The sequence below is a fragment of the Vitis vinifera genome, chromosome 17 (assembly GCF_030704535.1).
Source record: "Vitis vinifera cultivar Pinot Noir 40024 chromosome 17, ASM3070453v1".
In the NCBI taxonomy this organism is placed as follows: domain Eukaryota; kingdom Viridiplantae; phylum Streptophyta; class Magnoliopsida; order Vitales; family Vitaceae; genus Vitis; species Vitis vinifera.
In genome coordinates this window covers 2009242-2033734 of record NC_081821.1, presented here as the reverse complement: position 1 = coordinate 2033734, position 24493 = coordinate 2009242, and the positions used below count along the sequence as shown (strand labels likewise).

Sequence of the window (24493 nt, the reverse complement as noted above, 5' to 3'; positions counted from 1 at the left end):
GTCATCCCCAGAAGGTGGCGAAATCTTTGCCTTTCCATCTTCAATCGTAAGCATCACCGGAGCTGCCTTAAGCCATTTCTCCCCAATCCGTAACTGAGCTGCACGTCGCGGAAGAGCCCGCAATTCAGGACCATAGTTACGAACACTAACACCCTTTTCCGTGGCATAATTCAGACGGCAGAATTTTTCTCCATGGCCTAACATACCGCATTGAAAACAATATGTGGGGAGCCTTTCATACCGAATTGTCACCTGTATCATACCCTCTCCCTTTGGTTTCTTCAGGTTTATCATCTTCTTGAGGGGTTTCAGTACATCAAACTTGATACGGATCCGCATATAATCCTTTTTGGCACCCAAGTAGTTATTTGGGTCTGACTCCAGAAACTCACCCAAGCAGCTTCCAATATTTTGCGCAATAGAATCCGACCACCACCCTGCAGGTAAATCATGCAATTGAATCCACATAGCCAGTTCATTAAGATCAACCTTATCCAAATTATCCCCCTGCGCTACACGCTCAAAGATAAGTGGGTAGTTGTCATAAGCCCATGGACCACTCTCTTGAATTCTCCGGATGTCTGCTTCATGGCTGAATTGAAAAAGAAAACGCTGCGGATAGATCTCCTGTATTGAAATACCCATACCTGGCCTCCAGTTAGCAGCCATGACTGGCTCATTTCATTTAACCTGATAAAACGCTCTATAAGGAAACGCCCAACCAAAGCGAATCGTAGGTCGTACTTCGTCACTGACTGTTCCTCGTGAAAATCCGTATCTTCCACTTCGATTTCTTCGTCATCCAACGCCACTGTCGCCACCTTATTTGTGATGTTCTCCACATTTGTGTTGTTATTGGACGAGGATGCCATGCATGCAAAAAATAGGAGAACAAAGGAAAAAGCAGAAAAAGGGAAAAAGGGTAAAACTTAGACAGGAAATAATAAAATAGGTAAAGATGCAGAAGGAAAAGAGAATGAATTAGAACAGAAATTAATATAATAAGTAAAAGATGAAGAGTGATGTGATGGGAGGGAAAAGGGTTAAGGATGAAGAACAGACAAAGAAACAAAAGGAGAGAGAGCACTCAAAGAGAGGCAATTTCTATAGCATAAAACTTTTATTAATATAGTGAAATTTGTGGAGAAATAAAACGATGTCAGCGATGAAAATAGAGTTTTAATGAAAAATAAATAATTTTGTATCATTTTTTTTTATTTTTGTTATTAGTCGTTTTATAGTATGAAATTTATGAGTCGACATGTCACACCTTTTCTTAAAAAAAAAATATTGCATTATATATATATACACACCAGAAACTATGAATACCTAATTCTAATACTGGGTGCTTGAGGTAGAAGATGATAGCATCAAAGCCTAGATATCATCACCGCTCATCTCTTGTAAAGCAAGTACTAGCTGCAATGGTCCAGAACTGCCCATTGGATGCCTCACCCAACAAGAGTTGCAACCAGCCATGGACAACTGACTCTGTTTCCGAGGTACTCCGATCCATACCCAGACTCTTCTTCCAGTCACCCCGATCCATTGGCCGCCAAAAAGGCTTCCGCCATCGCTCACCTCTCAAGCAAAGAAACCTTTATCAAGAACCCAATAAATTTCACAGATATAGGGACCCCCACAAGGTGAAATTAGGAGTGGAGAAGGCAATGGAGTTCTACAGTTGGGTCGAGACCCAGTTCGGGTTTTCCCACAATGAGATGACATGTAGAGAGATGGGTTGTGTTTTGGCTAGAGGGAATAGATTGAAGGTGCTTTGGGAGTTTCTCCATGAAATGGCAAGAAAAGGGGGAAATGGGGTTGTGACTACTGCAACCATTACCTGTTTGATGAAAGTTCTGGGAGAAGAGGGGCTGGCTAATCAGGCATTGGCTGCATTCTATAGGATGAAACAGTTCCACTGTAAACCGGATGTCTATGCATATAATACGATTATTTATGCGCTTTGTAGAGTTGGAAACTTTAGGAAGGCAAGGTTTTTGTTAGAGCAAATGGAGCTACCGGGCTTTAGATGCCCGCCCGATTCGTTCACCTACACTATCTTGATTGGTTCTTATTGTAAGTATAGTCTGCAAACTGGGTGCAGGAAGGCAGTTAGGAGGAGGTTGTGGGAGGCAAATCATTTATTTCGTATTATGCTGTTTAAGGGTTTTGTTCCTGATGTTGTGACTTATAACTGTTTGATTGATGGTTGTTGCAAAACTTATCGAATTGAGAGGGCATTGGAGCTGTTTGATGATATGAATAAAAGGGGCTGTGTCCCGAATCGGGTGACTTACAATTCTTTTATCAGGTACTATAGTGCAGTTAACGAGATTGATAAAGCTGTTGATATGTTGTGCAAGATGAAAGAGATGAATCATGGGATACCCACTACAAGCTCTTATACTCCAATTATCCATGCTCTTTGTGAAACAGGAAGGATACTAGAGGCCAGGGATTTTCTTATTGAGTTGGTTGATGGGGGCTCAGTTCCCAGGGAGTACACTTATAAAGTAGTTTGTGATTCTCTGAGATCAGCAGGAGAGGCTAACATGCTAGGCGATGAGTTGCGTGGAAGAATTGAAAATGGCATAGAGAATAGATACAAGCAAGTAATGAAGGTGAAACTAATTATGACACACAGAATTTCCTTATAGCGTGGAGGGATTTCTGTGGGAATTTATGATACTCAACCATCATGATGCACAGAATTTCATTGTAGGGTGGTGGGTTTTCTGGGGGAATTTATGATACTCAACCATTCAAAGAACTTTACATGATGAAAAGCCTTTCAGTGTACTTTTGGTTCTGCGGTGAGAATTAAGACATGGATTATACCTTTCTTTTGGTTCTTTGAAGTGAAATTATTGCATATTTATTTCTACTGCAGGAGAATGTTTTCTGTTTAATACTTTTTCTTGGTTCTTTTTTTTATGCATTTTATTGATCTGTCTGTGTGTATGTAGTGTTTTTTTCTTCTTACATGCCATAAATTGTGTTAATAATTTGTCCTTACTTGAAGAAAGGAAATAAAAATATCATCATCTACTCTCTTTCCCTAATAAAATAGACAAGGAAGTAGATCATTTTTTTACTAGAAGGTAAATATCTCTCTTCACTAGTTATGCTGCTTATTCTAGTCATATGCACTTGCAGCCCCATATTGCAAACTGATCATAGTGTCTCCGAGTCCCTCTTTCTCTATTATTTCTTCTTTTGTTTTCTTGCATTTTGGGAAAGCTTGAACTTTATGAAGTTTCAAAATCGTGCTGTTTTCCTGGTTTTTCATTGTTTGACGAAGTCGTGAATTTTAATTCAGATGTATTGATATTGGTGATCCTAATAGGCCTACTCCTTGCCTACTCGTAATTGCTCTTTCATTTACTTTAACATGTTTCTGGTTCTCTGCTTTCATGAACACGATATTTCTTATGCTGGGGAGAATTAGATCTATGCCTTACCTCTCAAACTCTGTACTTACAATGTTCATTGGGAGCTTTGGATCCCTTTCTGTCCTGGTAAACAAATTTTATTTTCACAAGATTCACATGTAACTATATCTATGCTGCGGAAATGAAATGTATTGAATTAAGCGTGAATCTTTGTTGCTAACTCAGAATAGATTGATGTTACGGCTGATGTAATATCCATTTGCGTATTGTTACTAACAAATTGGATTAATTATCAACATATGATTTTTTTCTCACTTCCTTATGTAAATAGCACCAGTATTTTATTTATCATCAGGGGCCTCTGCTCAAATTCTTGGCATTATTGATAAATATATAAATATTAGAAATTATATCATTTCCTGATTTTCAGTTTTCCGTTTGTGGTTTCCTGATACCTTTTTTTTATTTTTCTCCTTCTCTTTTTGACATCTAAGATGAGGGCAATACCACACCTTACATCTCTCATATCATTATATTTTGGGTGAGGAGATAGGCTCAGCTTGTGAGTTGCTTAGAATGTCTTACCATCTTGAAGGCAGTTCATGACTGCTCGGCAATGGTATGTAGTTCTCAGCTATTTCTCTTTCAACTGTCTTCCTTGTAACACTGTCTATTAAATCTGAAAATGCTTAAGCATGTATTCTTTCTACGAATCTCCTGATTTGATAAACTGATGCCAATTTTTACTTGTCAACATTTGTTGTTTGGAGTTGTCAATAACATTTCCAATTGGTTGTTGTGCAAGAACCAGTCAGCAGACTCCCTGTTAACCAATCACCTGCTCGAGCTTCTTCTAGAGTCCCTCAGTTGTACTAATTCCATCTTTTTAGGAAAAAAACAAAAGAGATATCTTCACTTGGTATCTGAAGTTAGCATTTTTTTTGCATCTCCAAATATGCTTGCTTTCAGTTATCTTGAGCTTCAAAACCCAGGCATGATATAGTCTTACATTAACTTTGCTTATTGTTCAAATCTGAAACAACCCAAAATCTCACCACTCCCAAAAATAACTCAATAGAATGAATGGCAGTATGTTGAATTCACGTGAACAACAGGCAGACTCCCCAAGCTTAAATTTTGATTACTGTAGAGGAAAGAAAGAATAAAAACCCAGAAGTCTGCTCCATAGGCAAGAAACCCTAGTGTAATAAGTTCAGTTTGCACATTTTTGCTGCAAACAGATGCTTGTTGCACCAAGATAGATGTATTTTCCCCATCCAATTTGCCGATCCTTTAAATCTTCTTGCTCAGTTTTTTTTCCCCCTTGTTTCTGGGAATATTTTCTCCATTTTCACATCTTGTGAACATACTGTGGATCTGCTTGCATTTCTTACATAGCTTTCTTCATCCATTACTCTATCTGCCACATTGACCATGCTGCACAAGATGGAAAAGGGCAGGTTGTATGCCTGTTATAGACTAAAAAGGCACCTTTGATTTGTTAAAACATTAAATTAATTGTATTAGTTTTACATTCTGCAATTATTGCCTAATACAGTCCTATCATGCTATGAACATTTAGTATGCCATAGTGATTGTCATAGTAATATTGTTTCGCCATTTATATTTACCGATGCAGCGCCAACACTAGAAAAATGAACTAATATGATATACCTTTTCCCTAATTTCCATGCAGAAATAGAACAACAAACTGATGACAATCGACGATTGCGGCTCCAAAATTTTGAAAGCCTACTACTTTCAATGCTGTAAAAGGTAGTTAACATCGTGCTTTACATGTTATCATAAGATGTTTTCCTTGAGTTTTCGAGCAAAACAAGTCACTGAGCTGAAGGACATAGTTATAGAATTGGACATTCTTGTGATATGTTGTGAGGCAATGGGAACTGGAGGAGCAAATATCTGTTAGCCATCTTGGCCATGGCTGGAAAGTTTGTAAGCAACCCAAGATGAATACTATGACTATACTTTTCAGTTTATTCTAGCTGGTAAATACTCTTCTCACTGTAGAAGAGGTGAAGAAAGCATGAAAGTTTGTGTTACAAAGAAATTTAGGATCTATTTTGAATCGTTTTTTAAAACAGTTTTCTGCTTTAGAAAAAATAAAACCATTTTTTAACTTAAAAAACTTGTTTTATAAACTTTTAACATAAAACGGTTTTTTCAACATTTGTTTTGAAAACAGATTGTCTTTTAAAACTTATTTAAGGTGTTTTCAATTATTTTTTTAGAGTATTTTGAGTAATAATTTTTTAAAAATGAAGATTACTTAGAAAAATTTTCCATTATACAAAAGTTTACAATAACTTCATGACGAATGGGCCAAAGAGAAATTTGATTTCATATTTGAGTTTTGTTCTTGAAAGTTATCGAGGATTGATTTAAAAAATGTCATAAAACAACAAATTAACTTAAAATTTATTTTAAATTATTAAATTTGCATATTTACTTTGTTAATTTTAATTCATTTATATTTTCATTAATCTTAAGCAATGAATTCATTTGTTAAATATTTATATTTTGTTGTAAAATAAGGATAAATGGGACGCAAATAAAGTTGTTGAGATAAATTATGTATTATTTTGATAATAATGTATAATAAGGAAGAAGAAATCACAAAAGATATTTGAGAAAGTTGAGAGAATGAAAGATAAAAAATAAACGAAAGTAAGAAATTTCTTTCTCACTTAGGGATGCATATTACAGGGGATGGGAAACCCTTTTACAGGCTTTCCAAATGACTTTCATTAATATTCCCATTAATGGATATTAATGGAATTCATAAATAATATTAATGGTTTCTATTAATGAGTATTAATAAAAGTCATAAATAATACTTAATTAATATTTATTATAATTAATGTGGTAACATTCATTACTTCAGTTATAACATATTTAAGATATTGTAGATATGTAAGATAACGGGTCATTACTGCAAAATATATTCTTACCAAATGTGGGTAAATGAGATAAAGAAAATTGAGCGTAATAATAAATGAGTATTTAATAAAACTTAAAACTTATTACTTAATGATTTAATATGATTTTAAATTAAATTATTCACTTCAACTTTATTTTAAATCATCAAATTAACACATTTACTATTCATTTATTTTCATTAATTTTAAATAATAAATTATTTATAAAATATTCATATTTGAGGCACTATAGATATCCAAGATAATCATAAAAATAATTATTATAAAAAAACAAGTCATGAATGTAGAATCATAATTCTTAAACATATTCTCACTAGAATGGGCAGAGGAGGCAAAAAGAATTTGAAATTAAGTTACCTATCTCCCTCTCCTGCCCCCTCCCTCCCTCCCTCCCTCTCTCTCTCTCTCTCTCTCTCTCTCTCTCTCTCTCTCTCTAATCCAACCATGAGGCATTACTTTGCTAATATTCCCATGCATATTCCTAAACATATTTTTTAAGAAAAAATTAAACTTGTCTTGATCTAGATACCCCATTTTGTCACATAACAAGATGGTTGTGTAAGCTAGGAAGCATGCTACTAAAAATTGAAGCGAATAATTTTATCCAAGTTTTATAGTGAGATGGTTGGTTCATGGACTAGCCGCACCTACCATTTTCTTTTCTAAGGCCTAGTATCAATATGAGGCATGCTATTGAAAATTGAAGCAAAATCTGAAGCAAATAATTCAATTAAAGTAAGAGACAAGCATACTCAGCTTTGATAGTCTTCTAAGAATGAAAATTATGAGGGAAACTCAGAAGAGAAACTATTATCAAGTTCACTTCTCATAATTACAATTTTTTTTAATTATTATTGTTTATCATTTTCAATTAGTTTTGACATGCCAACAAAGTATTAACTGATTCCTGAAGTTAACAGGGGCTGCTTTCACAAAAGCATCTTATTTACCTATATTGTCTCAGCAACCAAAAATAGCTTCTCTTCATCACTAACCATGTCAATGTCAATAATTTTAGCTCCATTTTCAGATAAGATGCAGGAGCCACTAGAACATTTTAATTGATCCATGGCTGTCTCGATGAGCTCTTCAATGGTCTTCGGAATCCATAATACAACTCCCTGCTTTCTCTCCTCTTTGGAATCCCAAGGGTGGAAGGGGAACACAGTGCACTTCCTTTGTCGCATTTTATCAGCTATCGGCAACAGGTGGCATTATTAAGTCATAGAAACAGTATGCTAAGTAAAGAATTTTGACAAACTACTTAATGGAAGATGATAATACAAGCATTAGAAATGAAAGAAAAATTAGTGGATCCCGAAGACACACAATTGGCACCAGTTAGATAGGATGATTTTGTTGATTGTTAGTATTAAGGTATCTTATAGGATGGGAAGCCGGGAGAAGTAATGATACCTCTCTGATGATCAATCGATTAATAACCAAAGCGATTGACAATCGTCTACTTCCTCACTTTCCCTTTTCAGAGGAAATGTTGTACTGCAAATTCAACACAATTTCCCTTTTTTTTGGTTTCATTATTGTTTGTTCCATCCTTCGGAGATATTCCACAGTGATATGGTCTTTCAAAAACCTCTTAAATCTACATTGCTTTCACATTTAATTACAAGGGATAATATTACACATGTAAATATTAATCATCGGTGGTAAAGGCCAATGGAATCCTTGAGTTTTGTCCAAGTCCTTCTAATAAATATCATAACTTCAAATTTTGATTTTAAGTGATGAATGTGATTGTCTCAGAGGAATCAGAAAATATCAACACCCATCTAGTGTCTGTAGAAGGATGAAAATATATATACACACACATGAACGGTGCCATCCATATTCAGTATATAAGTAAGGTCCATGTTTGCATTTGGAATGGTCCAACCACAAGTTGAGTTCTATTTTTCATAGGAGGGCTCACAAAAGACACAAAATTAATTATGTGAACAAGCCAACTTACAGCACAAGGGAAATTAAGTCGATCCCTCTTTATGATCACATCTCATATTTTTGTCCTTGGAGGTTTATCTAAGGGGATATCCAAAAGCTGTTTTATATACTGTCCTTTAGGCTCTAAGGATAGTATATGTGGATTAATGGAATATCAAAGTACTCAATGAATGAGAACTTTAGGGTAACACAAATATTTTGTAGAGTTATTATAATGTAAGCTATAACATGTTATATGTTTCAATCTAATTAATCATTGCTTATGTATTTTCTGGTTCACATCATATCAAAAGCTATCACAAAATCTCAAAGCTTTAAACAATTATGAAAAATTATCTACATGTAACCATAGTTTATCTTAGGTTTCAAAAACATGAGTTGAATCTATTTCATTTGGTAACACTCAAGGATCTAAAGTTTAGGGTATGACAATCTCTTTGTTACTTTGATTTCTTTTATTTTTACTAAATAAACAAGGTTTTGAACTAGCAACTCTAAAGGCCAAAGTTAGTCTTTCTTGTAGTGATACAAGTCAATCAAAAATGTTGCTTAACATCCAATTTAAGGTAGTATCACAGATGCAAAAGTTGTAGTTTTAGTAGTACCTCGAATTTCTTGAGAGCAAGAAGAGAATTCAGACAACTGAGCAGACATCGCTTCTTCCAGAAGCTTGATTAAATTTTTATTTCCACCAATGCGAGCCTCATCAAGTGGAGTATTTCCCCATCTGCCAGAAACAAATATCCAGAAGAAGGTTATGATTAGAGGAAGGGGTAAGTGCAGAATGCATGTAGAGGGGTTGCTGTCTTCTGACATTTTGGCATGTAGTAGGAAGGGCATGCTACTAATATTTGCTTTCAAGATCAATTCAGTAATGTCCCTAAAGTCCGTAAAGTGGCTGTCCCAATTAATTTTGTCATTCTAGAAAAGACTTAATAGCACTAATAGAATATGACCAATCTTTTAATACCATCCTCACTCCCTTGCAAGGACATGATAATATCACTCCAAAGTTCTGTTTTAATCCAAGAATGAAATGTAAGAATTGGAAATTTACATACTATACACTTGACACCCAAGATCAATTTTTCTTCAGTTATTGCAGAATGATGAAATAAACGAAATATTTTGGGGATTCCTCCAGTGACTGATGGGTATCAACCTGGGGATGCTGTGATGGTCCAGCTCTTGTGGGATATAGTTGAACCCACCTGGTTCCTGGACTCCTTAATTACAGAAAACATGAAATTCCCATATTCGGGGGTTTCTCAGGAAATATAAATTATAAATGTTTGGTTTTGAAGTTAGCAGGTGTCCAATTATAGGTTGTATAAGTTTTTATTCTGTTTTGGGTTTACTTTGGTCTTATCAAGTTATTAGAAGACTTTTCCTTGTTTAAGTAGAGGTTCTCTATTTGAGTACAATTTTGCACCTCAGACTCACGCAATGCATTTGCTTCTATGGAAGAAAGGCTGGTAGAAGTTTGTTTATCTCTTGCTGGATGTGACTCTTACTTTCAGAGCAGAGGAAGCTTTTTTTCAGTAGAAGGTTTTCGGTTTGGAAGTTTATAATTTTTTAAGTCAATGAACTTAGTAACCATACAAGTGAGAGTTGTAGGGGGAAATTGAATAGAAAATCAATGAATGAATTTTTTTTGCAGATTCTGTTACCTATGCTTCAACAAAGGTTGACCTCTATGCTTCATTCGCTGCTAGTCCACCAATTTTGTGGCATGAACAACTTGGTTTGGGATTGACATGTGGGCTGAATGCAAAATCCTACCTTTTCCTTGCTGTCTAGAAATTCCAACAAAGTTCTTCCCTTAATTCTACCCCAAAACCAACTAAAACATAGCCTCCTCCATAAACCCTAAAAACAAAGTCCTTGGCTCCTGGACCAATGATAATTGATTATAGGCAGCCCAGATCCTCTTGAGGTTGTCTTAGATCAAATATACACATTATTTTCTTACAGACCCATCAAAAGACACAAATGTGGATCAACTTTACAAGTACCAAATACTTGAATATTGATGTTGAAATTCAGATGTTAAACCAACACCCACTAGACGACACAATAAAAACTCTTAAGGAAATATTTACTGGATATACCAAGGACAGAATTCTACATGTATTCAATTCTAAACAACCTTTTCATTCTACAGTGCACATTAATTGCATGAAGAAACGGAAAAGAAATTCTAGAAGACCAATAAACGATGTTCATCCTTATGATAAACAGTGAGTCAATAGTAAGATTGTACCTATCCTTTGCGAGAACACTTGCCCCTGCTTCCAACAGTAAATTTGTCATTGAATATAACCCTTCTGAGGCAGCAAGATGAAGTGGTGTTCGTGAATCATAATTTTTGGCATTTGGATTAATGCCATTGGCCAAAAGCCTTTTCAAAAAATTTAAATCCCTCCTTACAACAGTCATGCAGAGACAGTTACCAGCGTCTTCCACTGTCAATAATGCCCCTGATTTAACTAGTAAAGAAGTGACTCCATCATGCCCATTCTTTATGGCTTCAAGCAAGGGAGTGTTTCCAAAATTATCTATTACACATAAATCAATCAAAGTGTATTATTAGATTGCTACTGGCGGTATCATTTAGTGGATTAGTGGGCAATTTGATAAATAAATAAATACATAAAAAACACTTGCAATAGGAATGTGCCATGTAGGAAGCTACCTGAAAGATGGATGTTCACTCTCAGTTCAATAAGGTAATCAGTAATATCTTCATATCCCTTGGATGCCGCAAAATGCTGTAGAAAATGAAATTATAATTTGACTTAAGGCAGAGAAAAAACACATCTCTTTACAAGTGAATGATACACTATTTCATAAACAAAAGGTTTTAATATAATATGCATATCTTAAAACAACAACACATGGATCTTGAAATTGAATGTTCCAGGAGCCTATTTGGTAACTTCAAAAAAAAAAAAAACCAAATTTATTTTCTTAAAAATAAAAAACTATTTTCTAGGTTCAAAAGCATGTTAGACAAATTTTTGACAAAAAATAGTTATTTGAAAACTTCTTATGAAAATGGAGTGTTTTTTAGAACATATTTTAATTGTTTTCAGTTATTTGTACTTGTTTTCTAGGGATTGTTTTAAAAAATAATTGTACAGATATGGAAAATGATTAAAAGTAAAAAGTTGCAAATAAAAGTTACTTTTAAGAAACATTTGGAAATACAAAAACACTTTGAGAACATTTCAAGTTCTCAATTTTTGAAAATTGTTTTTAAAAACATTTGCAAACAGGTCCTTAGTCTCTTGGGTGTATATTACCAATGATTACATTGTGGAGCAGCAGAATACCGTCAAGTTTACACAATGGCCAAGAACAAAAAACAGAAAAATGGACATAAATAGATGTTCCTCATGGACTTCCTACTTAAAACTTTTGGAATAATAAATTGCATTTCTAGTCTGCCTATACTAAGAATATAAATGGACTTTCCAGAGCTTCAAACATAGTCTCATTGATAGAACACATTAACATGACAGGCACAAGAGTATAAGTCTGATATTAGAAATCAATCTCAAACTGATATCAATAAACAAATAAGCATTAGCTGTTCATTTGAAGAGAGTATGAGTATTGTTCATCAATGAAATAAAACTCATAAAGAAATGACAAGATGAAGAGTGTCATCAGACAGCAGAGAAATCCATTAATCCAACTGGGTTAAGCTGACAAAAACATGAAAAACTAGGCCAGCTTGTTGAGAAATAAGAGATACTGCACTTGATTGTAACTTTGTTTAACTTAAGCTCAACAGAAAACAAATTAGAAAAATGTCAGAGGAAAATAATGCAAGAACTTTGATTCTTTTACTGGGATTCATGATTACAAAAAGACAAAGGCTTATCACTACATTTATGTTTTTCTTTCATTGGCAGTTATTATTCTAGATTGTAGATTAATGAAATGCCGAACATTTGGTAAAATACCACATTCACATGAATGATAGAAAAAATTTTGGAATGGAGATAAGCAGGTTTATTATGGAGAATGCCAAAATAGTTGGAAACACCATCTACAGATCACTTGAAGCGGAGTTTGAAGCAAATGGCAGTGAATGACAAAGAAGAGAAGTATAATTCCAAAATGCTCCATTGGTAAGATATTTGGTGCACATGATAGCCTCTTATGCACGACAAGACATCATACATGCTGGTTTGCAAATCCTGGTTGATAACAATGTGGAGCAATAAAGTGGAAAACAAGGTTTGAAGCATTTAGATCTAAGGGTGTTATTAAAAGGATTTATAGGTTGCATCCCAATAGCTGGGATTCCAACTTTGTTGTTGGGTGGTTATACTGCTATCCTTGGAAAGCTACTATCTACAGCTTCCATGATTCACTCATTTTTACTTCTTTGTTAGCAATGGATTGAAAATTCAGTTACAAAGGATCTTTGGGGGGGGGAGAATCAAGCTCAACTCTATTTCTCCTCTTGAGGGCTAGAGATATTCCAATTTCTCGTCTTAGTACAATCACAATAAACTTCAACATAACTCTACTCACTATGAAATCGGCAGCTTTTTTTCTTTCAGGCAGTCTCTGTGTCATGCTTATGTTTCTGCATTTTCCTAATGAGAGGTGTTGGACCCTAACTCCCTCAGACATTTTCTTCTCAAATCTTTCTTGTTTGCCCTTTAAAAGAGTCATACTATAGCTGTAATTCCCCAGACCAATTTTATTTGGAAGTTCATAGTCCCCCCAATAGTCAATGATGTAGGACAATAGAGAGAAAAAGAATATAGAGAAGATAAATAGAAATAGAACAGAGAAATTTTAAAGAATTATGAATATTATTAATCAAAAGTTTAAAGTGTTTATATATATATATATATAGACAATCCTAACTCTAGTAGGAAACTATTTTTAGTAATCTAAAATTTTACAATATTTACTCAATTATAAGAATCTTTAATACAAATTTATATAAAGAATTTTTACTCAATAAAAAGGAGAGAATTTTATTCAATTAAAGTTTTGTTTTTGAAAGAAACTTCAAAATTCATACCAAAGGCGATCTTCCATTATAGTCTGTCTTATTAGGATCTGCTCTTGCCTCAATCAAACGCCTTAGTTGGTACAAATCTCCATTATAAGCAGCACAATTTACCCTCATAGCCACCTCTGCCTCACGCTTTCCAATATAAAGTGTGATATCAGATTCCAATATCTTGTTTCGAAGATTTGATCCTTTTCCCTGTCAATTTTGAGAAAATATTATGAAGGATTAAGATCTTATTTAGCAAATTTTAAAGATGATATTCCCAACAGCATGCAGATTAGACTTTTTCTGATTGTTGATACAACATTGAAGTTGCTTCAAAATTACCATGGAACAAAAAAGTTCAAAGAAAATGATAAAGAAAGTTGGAAAGGAAGAGGACCAGTATTTCCTAGGCTAATTTACCTCAAGAAGGTTGTTTAATATGATCCGCCCATCAGAAAAGTATATCTCAAGAATGTTTATGAAAGATTGTTTATCAAGTCGCACGAGCCTGCATAGTTCAACAACTTGAACTGTATAAGCCTGAGGAGTGTTACATAAAAGAGGAATTTCACCAAATGAGTCATTAGTTTGTAGATGAATCAGAGGTCCTTCAGTTTCGTCTTCGTTGCTTCCTACTCCCTTCTGCAGATTGTATGATAACCATCAAACACTGATTATATTATTTATGTATAGACTCAAAGGTGAATCTGCATATATTTTATAATATCAAACATTTAATTACTATTCCATATATTTCTGAGATGTTTTAATTATTTAATGTTTTTTTAGCTATGAAATAATTCTACAGTTCTATATTCAAGAGCAATATATTATTTTCTCAAGTTTACCAATAAAGCATATTTTAGTAAACCATACACATACAAAATATAATATCAGTATGATGCTTTTCAACTTTTGTGAAGTTTTTGCCATTAAGCTGGTAAAGCCATCAACAAAGCATTTTTCATAACTTCCTTCTATTTTTTATTTTTGAAAATTTACTAAAAAGGCTGTAGAGATTGTATATTTAAAGATTTTGGAACACTTAAACTATTTGTTTCTTATAAGTAAAACTTTAAGGCATACAGAAAAGAAGGTGTTAGAGTTCCCTTTTTTTTTTCAATGGCATCTTCTTTAGTGATTTTACTATTTGTTATTAAGTTAAAATTAACAATGGTAAATTATTTTAATCATTCATTTAAACACAATATTTTGACTACACTAACCAATAAATTGATTCTCATAATTTTAAATTACATATTTCTGTAATCATTTTTGGAAAGTTATTAAATTTTGTATTTTGTCTTATATTAAAAGGGGAATGATAAAATTTGAAGACTTCCTGAATTTTTTTTCGAATTTATTAATTGATAGTGGTACCTCATCTTTAACATTTGTAAAAGACTCAAAAACATCTGCACCCTTATAACTAGTAAAGAAGAACGGATATATTAGCAGGTACAGCAAGTATAAATCCAAGTTGATTAAAAAACTGTAAATGTATATTAATGTGTGTGCTTGTGTGTGTGCATTATCTGTTTGTTTTCATCTATGCATATGAATGCAGCATAAGGTGGAAATGCTATATCTGTTTCCATATGAAATGATAAGAATAAACTTCCTTGGGATACCAATTTTAAAATTAATGCCAAGTAATTTTTGAGTAAATGCTATATTGCGGAAAACAAGTGGTCTCTTAATCACAATATAATAGATGTGCCAGAATGTAATAGTTAAAACAAATGAAACAGTTATGCGTATCCATAATGAAAGAATTAGAAACTCATACCAGTTTACCATTACAGACAATATAAAGTTGATCCACCATATTTCCCTCTTCAAGTATCACTTCTCCTGGGAGGAAAATTTCCTCGTGGACTCTGGTTGCCTAATGAATCAAAATAATGAATAAGCATAAACTCCCACAACTACAAATATAGCTAGGCTCCTAATGTTATCACACCTATGATGTAGCAGTTAAATAAAACAATGCTATAAAAGAGTGACAGCATAAGAGGAAGCAGTAAAATAAATAGAATATTCAAAGGAGGCACCTCAGGAATATGATTCAAATTAATGAGCCATTAAATCAAATATGAAGCACAAACAAGCAATTAAAATACATGAAGCTCATGTCCACCTAAAACCAAAAGGTTCTTACAGAGAAAAAGAATGCTTTGAACATAATTAGATATTTCAGACAGTCCATGAATACTCCCATCTCGGCCATAATGTATGCAGATAAGGGATCAGAGGAGCCCTGAACTTCCCACTCAGCACAGCTGATCTTATAGATTATGTATGAATGAGGAACTGGAATCAATGTTACTTCCCATTAATTACTGAACAGATCACCATAAACATGTTAGTCAAAACAGGTTTAGAATGTACTTAAGATTGAGTTTTTTTATGTTTGACCAGATGATTGGATTTGAAATTATAATGATGCATGTTAAACCGTTTGGTGAAGATAGAGATAATGAAAGAATTAATATAAATCCTCTCACAGCACAACCTTACTCTTTTCTAACCACTCTTTTCAGTTCACATCCTTAAGGAACAAATTAATGAGTAATAAATTCCTCTAATACAAGATTTGTTCCCCATATTGTCACACAAATCCTCCATTCTGTTGCCCATGCAGTAGTACAAGTACTTCATGAGCAGCTTGTACATGTGCCCAATATATAGAAGAAACTCAGGACCTGATGAAAATAAATTCAGCAATCACATTGAAATGCCACAATAAGGGGTTGGATTTGTTTGGTTTCCACATTGCACTGAACCAAATTTCAGCCCTACTTTCTATGAGTAGAAAATTTAATCACTAGAGAAACTGCAATACCCCTTAACTGAAATGTGGAAAAAAAAAAAAAGGAGAAAATAATGAGGATGTAACAACAGTGAGTCGTTTGATGTTCTTTATAAGGCATAAAGCCTATTAACTAACAATCTGATGAAATGTCTACAAATAATTATCAAAGCATTTAATAATAGAAGATCACATTCTTATTTTAATCATACTAAAAAATATCGTAAATAATATTTAGTGGTAGCAAAAATATTTTTTTATAAAGGCAATTTTAATGGTAAATATGGCATCAAGTTGCTTCTTAGTTTATGAAATTAAATAACAAGGCGGGCCTATTTTACATCACCCAGTGAAAAATCACCACTTTCCTATGGCATGTCTTTCTTCAACAAAAACTATACTGTTTACAATCACAAGAAGAATTTACAGGTATTAGATTGCACTCTTCCAGACTTAAAAGTGCATATAACCAGTCTGCAATTGCTTTCACTGAAAATGCAAACAGAAATCATATTTCCTATCATACATACATATCCACAGACTTGTACACATATTTGTGCATTGTCAATAAATAATGCATGTGGGAGCTAAAGACATTTACAATAGGATTCTACATTTTGCCATCAGAATGGGATTCTAGCAGTTAGTAATATAGAAACTATTAAATCCAACATTCACTTTCAGAGTTCATAGAGTCAAGGGATCCTACATAAACTGCATAGCCTTTAAATTCTAAAAGTACTTTTATGTTTGAACTAAAATTGCTTACAATCTGCTTAAGGAATCCCGGGGAGCATCCCTTGAAAAGAGAAACCTTGCTAATGTAGGGCCCATATAACTTTTGTGAGATCTGCAAAAACGAGACAGTTATAACATATCTATTCAAGCACTAGCAACTAGTAAATAACATATCTATTCTGAGAACAGAAATAAATTCCTGCAGAACGTCTAAAACCCTGCCGCAAGAAGGTCACTCCCAATATATATACATTTATATATAAATGTATGTATATCCATAGGATCTGAGAATATGGAATGTAGATGGAGATATGGATTGACAATTAATAAAAATTAGAAAAAGAAATGACATTAGTAGCAAAATATGGAGAAAAAAAAGTCTGATAAATAAATAAATATATATGCATGTATATATGTATATATGTATGTATGTATGTATGAAAATTTTTTGGATAACTTTGGGAAATACATACAGACCCACCCCAACCACATACACAGACATGGACACACAAATACTAAAAATTCATCCTATTTGGGTCACCCTAGAACCCCAATTCTCCTACCCACTTCCAGCGGCCTTAAAAATCATGCCCGCACACAGTTTGATAAGTTGGACATGGAAAGGACTTCAACTCTATCCAAAAATCCCTTCTAAGCTTATGACTGTTTGGTCCATAGACTAAATAGACCAGAACTGCCCTTCTCCTTCTAAAGAGAATATAACTGTCACCAGAAAACATCCAACCATAATCTCATGGAATTGGGAAGCCTTGGAATCCAATAAAATCAGGATTCCCCTTGAAGTTACAGATGCAGGTAATTCCACCCACTCTTTAGTTCTGTAAGTTTACACACTACTGAGAACTTTTGTCTCCCTAACTTAGTTTCTAAAAGTAAAATCATATTCTGACCCTCTTAACCAAGGATATCCTTCATAACCTGTCTCTTCCTCCTTGATCCTACCCTCAAATATTCCAACTATCTTCATAACCAACTAAACTAACCCTCAAACAACACGCACCTAAAGGCTCACCCCTGTGAGCCTAGATTTCGATTGGGAAAAAGTTCTCCTATAATATACATGTGAATTTAGTAAGCTTATGGATTTTTCTTGAGCAATGCCTTCCCCTACTTGCATTTGGTGACACTTATGTTAATAAAGTCTAAGAAAGATTTAACTCTGTCAATCTTACTAAGTGTTAGGTCTTTGATATGAAGGCCATCTAGTGAAAAGGAATTCTGGTCTTTAGTTAAATGTCCTTGAGAATAACAAACCTCCTTACTAGCACTAAGAGTTGCCTAAGTGTAGTGATAAAACCAGATTCAGGTTTATTTAAAACAAAGATCCATCTTTCATGCCTAGGATTGCCAACAGCTGAGTCAAGAATAGCAACAGAAGCTAATAAAGATGGTTGAGGGATTGGGATGACGAGAGTAATACTGATCCCAACTCTGAATCAAGCTAATAAATGTCATTGATAATAAAGGGAAGGAAGAATGTAGTACTGAGAGAACTCCTGTCAGACCTACCTAACTTGCTTTCTTGAAATGAAACCACATTTGGATGATCTCTATGAAGTAATAAATCCTTAACAAATCTTCTCTTCCTCCTAGATCCCAACCCTCAAGTGTTCCAAGTATCTTCATAAATAACCAAAGTAACCTGCTAACAACATACCTAACAGGTTACCTTTGTGAGCCTGGATTTTAGTGAAGAATAAGTCCTCCTCTAATACAGATTACCTTTGCTCTTAGTATACTTATGGCTTCTACCAAGGGATGTATTCCTCCCTTTGCATTTGATGAGAGTGAGACACATGTTCATGGAATCCAAGAAAGATATGACATTGTCCATCTTTCTAGCGTTGAGGCCTTTGATATGACAGTCATCTAATGAAAGAAACTATGCCTTTTAAGAATAAGAAGCCTCCTCAGCTACACGAGGAGATGACCGAGGATAGCGGCAGATCCAGATTCAGGATTATTTAGAATAGCAAGATCCTTATTTAATACCCAGGAGTGCCAATAACCAAGTCAAGAGTAGCAACAGAAGATTGTGCTCAGCACAGTGCAGCTAGCATGGTGCACCAGACATTCATGTTGGGCACATGGTTGACCTTCACTTTGACATATGTACATGTGTGGACATGAACCCCACATGGATTCACACTGGAAGCAATGTCTCTGCCCAATATAGGCGTATGTTGGGAGCATGCCAACACAGCTATGCAGCATGGTGCACCCAATGGCAAGCAACCACCTACTTTTTCTTTGAGTTCTCTTTTGTGGTTAGGCACTTCTCCTCGCAATAAGTGCCCTTTATCCTTTTTTCTCGTGTTTCTTTTTAAAAATAAGCACTTCTCCTCCCAATAAGTGCCCTTTATCCTTTTTTCTTGTGTTTCTTTTTTAAAATGCACCTAGGTGTCCTGTGCCTTACACATCCATCATCACTTTGCGTAACACTTATAAAGGTCATCCAGAAGCATTGTATTCAGAAAGTAATGATTTTATAGACCATGTCTCCTCATTGCCTTGTTTCTTTTACGTTGAAATTGCACCTCTACTCTGTAGCAAGTTTTCTTTAGGAGGACCCCAGAGGATGACATGATTTGTTACATCATTTGAGGGCTTTGGCAGGGGGAGGGGTTGGGGTTTAGGAGGTGGTAAAGTGCCCTGACAATGAACTCTTCTTGCTTTTAGGTGGGACGGTTGAAAAGAATTATTGAGGTCTTTGAGGACACAAAGGGACCTATGGGGGAGTTGTGGGCTGCTTTTCTTTTTCTTTTTTTTACCTACATTAGGTTTCCGTGATTCCAGTTCCCCCTCCTCAAAAAGCATCAATCTTTTGGACTGGAAAGCTGCATAGATGATGCTGTGCCACATGGCTTATTGAGCCCGCTATGGTGCAGGGGTCAGGGTAATTCACTCTCCAGCATGCCTTTTGGATGGATGATGCAAACAGCTTGATCTTAACTCCGAGCAGGTCGGGCCTGCTGGTTAAACTGGCTTATGCAGAACTTGACTCATGGCTTTTAAATTGAGATTTTAGCACTTTTAGAGGATCTGATTTTAGCTTCAGAACTGGTTATTAGGGACCGCCTTTGGACCAGATTCCTCAGTGGTTATTTCCTAGGTTTCTTTGAGGAGTGAATGTCCTTATTTGCTTACTTTCTGGTGAAAACGATTTAGCCTCTCCTGAGGAACGTTTTATCCTCCCTTATGCAGAGGCCGAGAATATCCAATCAGGTAGCCAATTTGGCCTAGAGGTGTGCTAGATTCCTAACGATTTTATAGGGGCTTTTACCCCCCAGAGATCAGGAGGTTTGGTTCTTTATGTTTGTGTTGGCTTAGTGCTGCAGAATTCCTTCAATTTCTTTCTCTATTTCAGCATTTCCAGTTAGACTAATTTATTGGTCTATCACATCATTTTTCATTTCAGGGGGTTGTGGGTTTAAGAAAAGGATATCTCATCTTCTTTGTACTTACTTCTCTTTATTAATAAATTTCCACAAATGGAAAACAAATATATGTTAGATAAACATATTGTGCAACCATACTAATCTGAAAACAAAATAGTTATGGCACAACATCTGAATAAAAACAGAAAGAATGTAATAGAATGATACTCATTATAGCAAACAAGGATAAAAGGTGGATGAGCTAATTTCAAGCATATCGATATTTGGCCATGAAATTGCCCATAAATGAGGCACCTTTAGGTTTCTTTAATCTCAATTCTTGTTGTCCTTCTTTTGTCTTTGTCTTTTTTCGTGATGAATTGTTTGCTTATTGGTTTTTTTTTCCAACAAAAAAGAAAAGGAGAAAGAAAACAATTAAGCTATTTCATACCTTAGCACGAATAGACACTGGAATATCCTGAAGTAAAGCAGCTTCTGTGTAGCTGGTCTCGTACTGCGATCGCATATGGTGTTTGATTTCATTACTTATCTGCCTCCCAAGTTTGTTTCTGTTCATGTAGCTAATAAGTTCTGCCATTCTATCCCTAAACTTTTCTGTCTTTGATCCTTTGACGATCAATGCTGTCATGTTACCAAGCAGATAAGCGCCAAGAATCATGTCAAAGGAAACATAAGCCATGACAAATAGCATTTCCCTGACATTGACTGCATGTATGTCTCCATAACCTGCAACATAAAGCAGATAATAACTACAAATAATTGAGCAACTCCAGTCCCAAACAACTTAAGTAATCCACATAGTAAAATATAACTGATTCACAGAATACAGTAAGTAATTATTGGATACAAGATATTACAAAGTAGTTTTTGAGTCTTTTGCCTAATTTTAAATTATTAATAGAATACTGATTATCTTAGATTATCAATTGACTCGGATTATCTTGTAAGTGAGAAGGTTCACTAAAACTCTGAAAGTGTTTAGTTATCATGAAACCAGAGTCAAGCTAATTGAGGTTGGTTGGCTCAGTGAATCTGCTCGATCATTCAACGCATGTAGGCCACCCTCTTCCATTACCTCAACATGTTTTCCCATTTCTACCACAATGATTTGCAGAGGCCACACCACCATGTCTTCATGTATTTTTGCTAATTTAATCAATATCTGCTTGAACTTCACCTACTACTTCTAGGGTCAACACGCACTGATGCACTTCATTCCCAGTTCATCAATTTTTGTAGCACATGAAGAAAAGTATAATAAACAACATCATAGATCAGCAAGACATTTATGTCAAAGAGCCTTAAATATTTTAACTTCATAGAACAATCAAACAACATGAAGAATTGCATATCAAATTTAAGGGCATATAAAACATAATAAAGCAAAGGTGTAGGTACTATCATTCTCAAACAACAAAATCAAGACTCTAAGTGAATAATCTTTTGCAATAATTTACACACTGAAACAGAAGAAAAGCCATTAGAAATTTTCCATGGCCTCGATTTAAATGGACACCACAGAAACCATTATGAGGTGGGCATGCACTTTGAATACAAATTGTCATATTTAGAAAAATAGTAAATTCGTGTGTGTACATGTATACAAATCTTACCAACAGTTGCCATTGTAACAATGGCAAAATATAGTGATGTAAAATAGCGCTTCCAAAGATCAATATCTCTGAAATGAGAATAACTATAGTCACCCATCTTTAGGCTTCCTATCCACGTATAACCTTCCTGGGAGGCAGGCATGGTGGTGGCAAGATAGTAAAAGATGCAGGCAGCAGCGTGTGTGCAATATAGTTCAACAACAAGAAGTTTCACAATCCTTGTAAACAAGTAATTGATTCGGATATCTTTCTCCAACTTCTCAAAAAACTCTGTAACTCTTAGTGCCCGACTTAGCCTAATCCACAATAGGTACCTCACTGGTTCTTTCCTGCCACAAAACTGACCATAAAAGATGCTTTAGGATGACAACAAAAGAGCTAAGTTTGCAATAGTAAAATAACACCCAAAAAAAAAAGTCATGGATGAAATTCTGAAACTGAAACCTCTTGTTAAACCAGGTGTCTCCCACTTTTCCTCACATCTCTATCCACCATGGATACTCTTCACAAGCCTATCTCCATTTCATAACCTTTTCCCCTCATTATCTATGATAGTTATGGAGATATTCCTTCCCCTGTTCTATAAGGAATCTAATTGCAATGAGAGATAAACTTAGGAAATATCCTATATAACATTTTTTACACACAGAATTGAGATTCCTCCCTTGTTATTCTGTCACCTAGTAGTCTCAAAGATTCAAATGAAACCCTAGCAACTTGAAAAGAAGAGGAAAAAAAAAACGGATACCTGGTAAATAGCATCCAGTGGCAGACATCCGAGAAAATCGACCACAAACCGAGATTTCAAGTACCTACAGTTACAAAACCAGCAAGAAAAGCTTGAGTAGTTAGAATGAGGAAAAAGGAAGGATTAGGAAGATGAAAATACACACCTGAGGGCAATGCGCTTGTGGCTGTCGACAGTAGTGTATGACTGAGTGTCACGAAAGGCGACGAAGAAGCGGACGACCATGTCGACGAGAAACGCCAACTGGCCGGCAATGTCGAGAAGGAAAAGATTCTCCGGCAAGCCTCTGAAGAATCCGAACTCCATTGGTGTGAAGAATGACGAGTAGACTGCCCATATCAGTATGAAATGCGTCCATACCATATACCACCTGCATACCCCAATCTCACCGTGATTTTTCAATCAACCAATTGCCTCTGCGCCCTCTTCTCCGACAAATTTAAACTGAGTTTTGTTTCACCCCATTTAAATTCAGAGTCTACTTGTTGTTTGGTTGTCGGAATATTTTGAGGGAAAATGGGAGGGAAAGAAAACGAGGAGGAAGAATAAAATGAATTTTTTTTTTATTTTTATTTTTTAAGCGATGGTTAATATATTCTTTTCTGTCTATTATTCTTAAAATAAATAATAATAATTTTAATACAAGGTAAAAAATAAAAGAAAAAATCTTTTTAAAAAATTATTAAAATGATGTTTGAATTTTTTTTTTAAATATTTTTCAAAAGTTCTATATAAAATTTTTATATACATGAGGTGTAAATATTAAAAAAAAAATTTAATATCTTCTTTTCGTACCCAACAAACATTTCTCCTTCACCGTCTTATTTACCCAACAAATTATTAAAAAATAACAAACAGCCCACAATTCAAGAGGGAAAAAAGTGATTAACTTCAAATTTATTGTTTTATTCTTCTTTTACTTTCACGCTCTTCTATTTTTTCTCTACAATTTTCCCGAGAAAATTTTCATTGAAGCTGAATGTGTTATATACTTATATGGAGTATATAAGATAAACAGTACTCAGCTAACCAGCTCCACCACACAAGTCACAATGTGGATACGTCCAAGGAAAAGCTTCAGAGAAACATCCAGATACTTGCAGAAAGAGAGAAAGAGCGAGAGAGAGAGAGAGAGAGAGAGTTCGATTACCAGTTATCTGGACGAATGATGAATCTGCCTCTTGTTTCATTGGCCGTAGCAGCCACGATCCTGCCAATTCGACTCCGAGCAGAATCCGGCACTGTCTGCTGGCGGCAGACCAGAGACCTGAACCAAGTTCTCCACAAGGCTTTATCTTGAAGCCCATCGATCTCAATCTCGTAATCTTCTTCTTCGGACTCATTGCCTGCCCTAGTGCTACTCGCTCCTCTCTTGTTTCGGCCATGCATACTCATCATCATTACCTTTTTCTTCTTTTTTTTCTTCAGGTGTTTGAAGATCTGAGTGAAGGAGATGGTTGGCTGAGTGGGCATTCACACATTAAGAGTGGGATATAAAAAAACGAGGACTGTTGGCGTGTGATGACAGCAATGAGGGTGCTTGTGTTAGTGATTCTCTTTCTTGGCTAATATGAGTGCAGCAGAGTCAGAGTGTCACTGCGGCGGCAAGTTTAAAGCCCCAGTACCAAAAATAAATAAATAAATAAAATAATACAGCCTGTTTGGGAGTTGCTTGTACACATGCGACTCTGTGAGAACAACGTGTTCTATGTTTTCTAAAAATATATTTAATTATTTTTAGTTATTTTTAGCATATATTTAAGATTTGTTTCAAAAAGTAATTATATACAACTATGGATAATAATTTAAAATAAAATAAT

General features: G+C 34.8%; 2 protein-coding genes across 4 annotated transcripts; one reads left to right on the top strand and one right to left on the bottom strand.

Moving 5' to 3' along the window:
* The first annotated feature begins 1288 nt into the window (after window positions 1-1288).
* On the top strand, window positions 1289-5395 carry LOC100261059 (pentatricopeptide repeat-containing protein At1g77405). 3 transcript variants are annotated; one of them, XM_002279132.4, is made up of 3 exons: window positions 1289-2816; window positions 3890-4014; window positions 5092-5395. In XM_002279132.4, the coding sequence occupies exon 1, from the start codon at window positions 1362-1364 to the stop codon at window positions 2658-2660; it is 1299 nt and encodes a 432-aa protein (XP_002279168.1). In that variant the 5' UTR covers window positions 1289-1361; the 3' UTR covers window positions 2661-2816; window positions 3890-4014; window positions 5092-5395. The 3 variants fall into 3 exon arrangements, with proteins under 3 accessions (XP_002279168.1, XP_010663714.1, XP_010663713.1); XM_010665412.3 differs by having other exon boundaries at window positions 1289-3521; XM_010665411.3 differs by having other exon boundaries at window positions 1289-4014.
* Window positions 5396-7091: 1696 nt separating this feature from the next.
* Window positions 7092-24282, bottom strand: LOC100255971 (potassium channel SKOR). Its single transcript, XM_002279148.4, has 13 exons — window positions 23824-24282; window positions 22819-23043; window positions 22674-22737; window positions 21926-22265; window positions 20743-21038; window positions 16925-17005; window positions 15133-15231; window positions 13764-13985; window positions 13365-13553; window positions 11010-11085; window positions 10578-10872; window positions 8920-9041; window positions 7092-7550 (listed from the first exon to the last, which is right to left on the bottom strand). The coding sequence occupies exons 1-13, from the start codon at window positions 24144-24146 to the stop codon at window positions 7306-7308; spliced, it is 2577 nt and encodes an 858-aa protein (XP_002279184.2). The 5' UTR covers window positions 24147-24282; the 3' UTR covers window positions 7092-7305.
* Window positions 24283-24493: the final 211 nt, after the last annotated feature.

What these genes read in the sequence shown, in the direction of transcription:
- LOC100261059 (XM_002279132.4), top strand. Translation starts at nt 1,362, where the DNA reads ATGATAGCATCAAAGCCTAGATATCATCACCGCTCATCTCTTGTAAAG.
- LOC100255971 (XM_002279148.4), bottom strand. Translation starts at nt 24,146, where the DNA reads ATGCCCACTCAGCCAACCATCTCCTTCACTCAGATCTTCAAACACCTG. An exon ending in CAGTGTCTATTCGTGCTAAG is followed by an intron (nt 17,006 to 20,742) that starts GTATGAAATAGC and finishes TCGTTTTTGCAG; the next exon opens with ATCTCACAAAAGTTATATGG. An exon ending in ATAATGGAAGATCGCCTTTG is followed by an intron (nt 11,086 to 13,364) that starts GTATGAATTTTG and finishes CATTTTCTACAG; the next exon opens with CATTTTGCGGCATCCAAGGG.